General features: G+C 48.7%; 1 protein-coding gene across 1 annotated transcript; it reads right to left on the bottom strand.

Moving 5' to 3' along the window:
• Positions 1-722: 722 nt before the first annotated feature.
• LOC149340122 (acetylcholinesterase-1-like) lies at positions 723-3,726 on the bottom strand. Its single transcript, XM_089548870.1, has 3 exons — positions 1,862-3,726; positions 1,571-1,720; positions 723-832 (listed from the first exon to the last, which is right to left on the bottom strand). The coding sequence occupies exons 1-3, from the start codon at positions 3,481-3,483 to the stop codon at positions 805-807; spliced, it is 1,800 nt and encodes a 599-aa protein (XP_089404996.1). The 5' UTR covers positions 3,484-3,726; the 3' UTR covers positions 723-804.
• Positions 3,727-5,273: the final 1,547 nt, after the last annotated feature.

Below are 5,273 nucleotides of genomic sequence, written 5' to 3'. Positions count from 1 at the left end.
GGCTTGAAAAATGACTGCAAAAGGCCCAAGGTGGTTCTCAAGCACATCCCGCGCTTACATCATCACGTAGGTTCACAGTACTAGTGATCCAAGAGCGCCAAAACGCCACTTGTAGAGGCCAGGTGTGTAGTTCGATATATCGGATGACCGGCTAAATTGAAGTTCGATATACAACGAGACTTTCCGATATGTTTTCACAAGATTTTCTAGGGTATAATTTGTGTGTTCGATATAAACAATAATTTTAAACATCTGAGTTCGATATATCCGGGCTTGACTATGTTACTCGAGCCCCTGATAGGTAGGCTTTTCAGGTATCGTTACCAGTGAGAATTTATTTCTAAGCAGATAACTGTCATAATGCGTGTGGAAAAAAAAAGTTAGACCGTCATGATGCAACCTGATTCTTCTGTACAGTCGCGTTCCTCCGACAGTCCTTGGGAAGCAAACTTGTTATGAAATTGCAATCTTCCAGAACGCAAAAAGCAGAGCTCTTTACCGCATCAATGAATCGTTCGCTGTGCTTACCATGGCGGAACTTCGAAAAATACAAGTTAATTTGTTTTTTAGAATCTTAAGACGGACCGGATTCTCTCGGCCCTCGGTGCAAGAGCGAACGCAGCGCATAGGGCTTAAACATGAAGATGTTAAGAAATTCGTGCAGCCGGCGTCTATTACAGTGAAGAGACAGCTGCAGGAGAGTGAAACAAACATTGTATTAAAAAAAAAAAAGACATTACAGAGGTGCTCTTGACTAGACTTGTCCAGATGAGGTAGAAATATCTCCTGAGATTGACAGCCTTCTTATGCAGTGTCAGGTGCCGTCGCATTCCTGAAGAATAAAGAAGTAGTCACAGTAGTCAGTCTGAAGCATGGAATCCCGCAACTTCGCTTCATACGCATTCAGTAACGCTGCTAAATATCAAGGCAAACTGGCGCTTTTGAGTTGAGAAGAATTTTCGTTAGCGTCGTTGGTCCGTAAAGAGCGTAAACATCCGAGAATCTGCAGAACCTCTTCATCAGGCCTGGACGCAATTTTATGACGAGAAGGAAAAAGAAACCCCAATTCCGAAACGCGGCATGGCGCGCTACCTACCTAAAGTGTTCCCCATTCACGTCTTAAAGTGCTTTGCTGTACTTAGAGTGGGCTCACATGATGCAGCATATTAAATCTCCATTTGCTGACCTTATCTTTACCTTATCTGCATGTGTGGCAGATTGGTAGCATGCAAGCAAGCTTTCAAACCTCGGAGTAGAAGCGTATTCCTTGTCAAATGAACAACTGAATTCAAATAACAGCGGATATATGATGACTGCGATTGCCTTCGTTCAAACAATCAGATTATCCGACGCTTGATTTCAAAGTTCCACCAAAGGTTATTTACTAATCTGCTCACGTCCGACCCTCAGTAGGCTATAAGCGTGATTCCCTCTGAACATTCAATATTCAATTCTTTTTGTTTCATACTCGGCAGAAAACTGGAAACTATAGTTGAGGGAGGCAGTGAACGGCATAATCAGCAAACACTACGCATTGCGTAAACACGTGAAATAATTGAAGCTTACTTACGCCCCCATCAAGAAGGACTTCCATGCATTGCATATTTCTTGCAAATTGTCTCGCCGTTTGGTGAACTTGTTGAGTTCAATATGTATTACATTTGGGTTCTGGATGGTGTATTTGGGCCATTCGACCTCAGGCGGAGGCAGCACTGGTTTTCTGGAAAAAAATATTTACATAATTAGTGGATTGACCTGCTACATCGCAGCCAACTGTGACTCATTGATGCTAGGTATTCTTACAGTGCTTTTTGATGCTGATCACGTCATCCTGTACTACGCGCTCAACCTGCACACTTACCCTGTTTTCACGAACGACGACCAAATCTCAACAATTGTCCTCATCAACGTCTCTTCCTCAGGCGTGTAGTGTAGGCGTTCAGCGTACTTGACTCCGTTCGGACCTAGGTGTTGGGCCATGAGCTTGCCGTCTTTGAAGAAAGGTAGAGATCCCAGCGTGTACGGGATGTCATCCGCATGAGCCACTCCCATCCACTTGGGCCAGAAGCTATGCGTAGGCCTGTAGTTGAACAGATAGCGGTAGGTGTTTATGCCTTGTTTAGCAGCTATTTGTCCAAAAAAGAAAGTCGGGCAAGTAAACACGGCATCACCAATCATCTTGCTGACGGTCGCAGCCACCTCGTTTTCCGAAGGTTCGTCCACTGAGTCGTCGAAGTAGGCTGCAACGAGGTCCTTGCCGTCATCGATGTCGATGTTGAACATCTCGGACATTACGAAGGAAACCAGAGTGCGGTAATCGCTCAACAGTAGCTTTCCGAATATGGGAACCGATGCCTTGATTAAGCGGAAGAACACTGTGCCTTCGTCGGCCACTGAGCCTAGCAGGACATCTTTAACCGCCAAGTGCTTCCAGGTGTCCTCCGATAGGATCTTTCCCGGGATGAAGTCATCATTGTCGCTCGGTGGGTATATCTGCTGGATTAGGTCGAGTGAATCGATCTTCTGTAACATAGCTGAAGCGTTCGCTTTGCGCAGGCAGCCCGCGATAGCTTTTCCCTGTTCTTCGAGCTTCTTGTCCTTATCGTAGCATTTCATTGCCAGTGCGGTGAGGATTTCCTTGCCTCTGCCGCCGAATCCTGAGCCAAGGATCAGGGAGAGTGGAGTTCCGCTCTGCAGCACCATTCTCTTGAAAAGGCCGCGGCTATGTGGGGAGACTGAGTGAATGGCCGCGGAGATTGCTCCAGCGCTCTGGCCAAGGAGCGTGACTTGTTCGGGGTCACCACCGAACCGTTCTATGTTTCTGCGGACCCATTTGAGCACGAGGTTCTGATCCCACAGGCCCATGTTGCCCAGAATGCCCGCCGCGTCAGAGTGCAAGAAGCCGAAAATGCCAACCCGGTAGTTGAACGACACGAACACAACATCGGTGAGTGCGACAAAGTTGGACGGATTGTAAACGAACAGAGACGAGTCACCCCACTGGAACGCACCACCGTGGATGAACACTACCACAGGACGTTTCCGATTACACCTGCTATCCTGTGAAGAACACGGAGAGGTGGGTTTCCATATGTTGAGGTAAAGGCAGTCTTCGGATGCAATGTGGGAATAGTCGACGGTCAAGTTCGGCAGGAACCTGAGAGGCAGCTGCCAGCAAGGCTTCGGCAGTTTCGTAGCGTTGAGGGTTCCCTGCCATCGTATTAGCGGTTGAGGCCTCTTGAAGCGAAGGGGACCGAGCGGAGGAGCTGCGTACGGTATGCCCAGGAACGCTACCACACTTTTGCCAGCGACGCTCAAGCACTCGCCTCTGACAACGCCGCTCTCCGTGCGAACCACTGTGTTGCATGGATTACCTCCGTCGGCGAGCTGGCAGCTCGAGATACATAACGTGAACGTTGTCCAGAGCCACAGCAGCGCCCGTTCGCCAGGCGCGCCGGAATGAAGGCGTGACGAGAGCCCCATAGCGGCTACAGCTGCCAAGAGGAAGCGAGACAAATTGCCCGCCGGGTGAGCTGGAAGTCACGCGAGTGTGCTACGAGGCTACGAAAAAACGAAACGGAGCCATCCCTTTTATTCTCAGTGGGCAAGGTTGCTGCGAGTGGCAAGGAAGAGGAGAAAAAAGTGAGACGCCAGAAACGCCCGGAGTGTGTTTGCTATCAAGCACTTGCCGTCTCTCGTCTCGCTGAGAGTGAAGGTGGGGGAGGGCAAGTTGCGGTGCGCACCAAACGTGGAGCGGCAGAAAGGAGTGGACGGTTTTGCGTGACTGCCACGGTATGTGGCACGTGGCCCGACTCTGTTGGCGTATGACCTTTACCGCGCATAATAACAGCTATTTTTTTTTTACAGCCGCCAGTTCGTGTGGAGGTTAGGAAGGAGGACGCCACTGCTGCACCACCCTGCCAATAAAACGCAAACACATATCCGGGAAGGAGAAAGGGCATGAAAGGACGTATGATGAAGTTTGTAGTGATAATTCAAGATCGCCGTTAAAGTAGCGTTCGCCAAAGTTTAGGTTTTGGCACTTTTTACTCGTATTTCTCCTATCTAAGCACCCCCCCCCCCCCCAGGTCCGCTGAGGTGAGAAAAATCGCATTTCTTCAAGTGACTTTTGTTGCACCTATGCTCTGACCAGGGAACGAGCGCGTTTCCTGTAGCAACCACTGTCGCGAATTCAATGCCTCTCAAGACGTCTTGATCAATTCGCTGGCCGCACGCTGAATGGAAAGCATATAAACTGCGCCTATTGTGGCAGGTGGCTTTCAATTTTACTGTTCTCCATGAGGAATGGGCCAAGTTAGATGATCGCGGTGTTCAGAGGGCAGAGGATGTTTGTCAGCTTTGGATGTTGCGTAAGTGGAACGTTCTTATTCTTTTCTTGGAATGCTTCCTAGTCACACTGGTTGCAGAATGCTTTGCAGAGTACGCATTTTGATGGCCCCTGCAATGGTTGCAGCTGTTGACCCAAACTTGCCTGTGTTGCCCACACCTATAGAGGTGAATGAACTGGCTAAGTTGGGGCCACAGTGACGAGCGACAACTTAGAGCAGCGATCATTGGAAATGGTTCTCGCGGCCTCTCTGCTTTGCGCGGGGCGCAACACATGCAGGAACCGCTATCGTAACATGCTACCATGCAGGATGTCTTATTTCTTTTCTTTTGGGTGAAACGAATACCTTCACCTTTAGTCTCTGTTCACTTTTAAAGAGCGCAGTGAAAATGATACAAGCGAACATCCTGTGAGTTAGAGCCCGCGATGTGTTTTTAGTGCGCGAGCACTTATAGTGGGCATTACCCTGCGTGACCGCTGTGCGTTTCTTTCTTTGCCTGTCTGTTTGTCTGAAGCCGGTTTTGTGGCAGACTGCTCACCTGCCCACCAGATTGTGGGCAACGTAACCAAAGTCGTTTTAAGTGGCAGCTCATTTAATCGTTAGAGCCTGGTCGGGAAGAGAAACCTGGGTCGCAACCCAACCCAAGCAACCCATGTCCCACTTATGGCATCACTTTTCATCGCATGGCAATGGCACACTGCTTAACCGCTGCACTACTGCGCCAGGAATGGTACGAGCACTCTTAGGGATCTGTGTATGTAAAGGATGACCAAAATAAACATAAGCACATTATCGCTATCCGAACAACTGCCATCCTTGATCACTGAATCTGAACACCGAAATGAATCTGAAACCTAATTCACATTTCGCCTAACGCAAATCGACCGTCATTTTTTTTTTCACGGTGAACTGTATGCTAGGCCG

This window comes from Amblyomma mixtum, chromosome 6, assembly GCF_055824585.1.
Source record: "Amblyomma mixtum isolate Tamu chromosome 6, ASM5582458v1, whole genome shotgun sequence".
Classification (NCBI taxonomy): domain Eukaryota; kingdom Metazoa; phylum Arthropoda; class Arachnida; order Ixodida; family Ixodidae; genus Amblyomma; species Amblyomma mixtum.
This window is presented reverse-complemented; position numbering and strand designations above follow the sequence as displayed.

What these genes read in the sequence shown, in the direction of transcription:
- LOC149340122 (XM_089548870.1), bottom strand. Translation starts at nt 3,483, where the DNA reads ATGGGGCTCTCGTCACGCCTTCATTCCGGCGCGCCTGGCGAACGGGCG. An exon ending in TCGTCGTTCGTGAAAACAGG is followed by an intron (nt 1,721 to 1,861) that starts GTAAGTGTGCAG and finishes ATTTTTTTCCAG; the next exon opens with AAAACCAGTGCTGCCTCCGC. An exon ending in AAGTCCTTCTTGATGGGGGC is followed by an intron (nt 833 to 1,570) that starts GTAAGTAAGCTT and finishes TTTATTCTTCAG; the next exon opens with GAATGCGACGGCACCTGACA.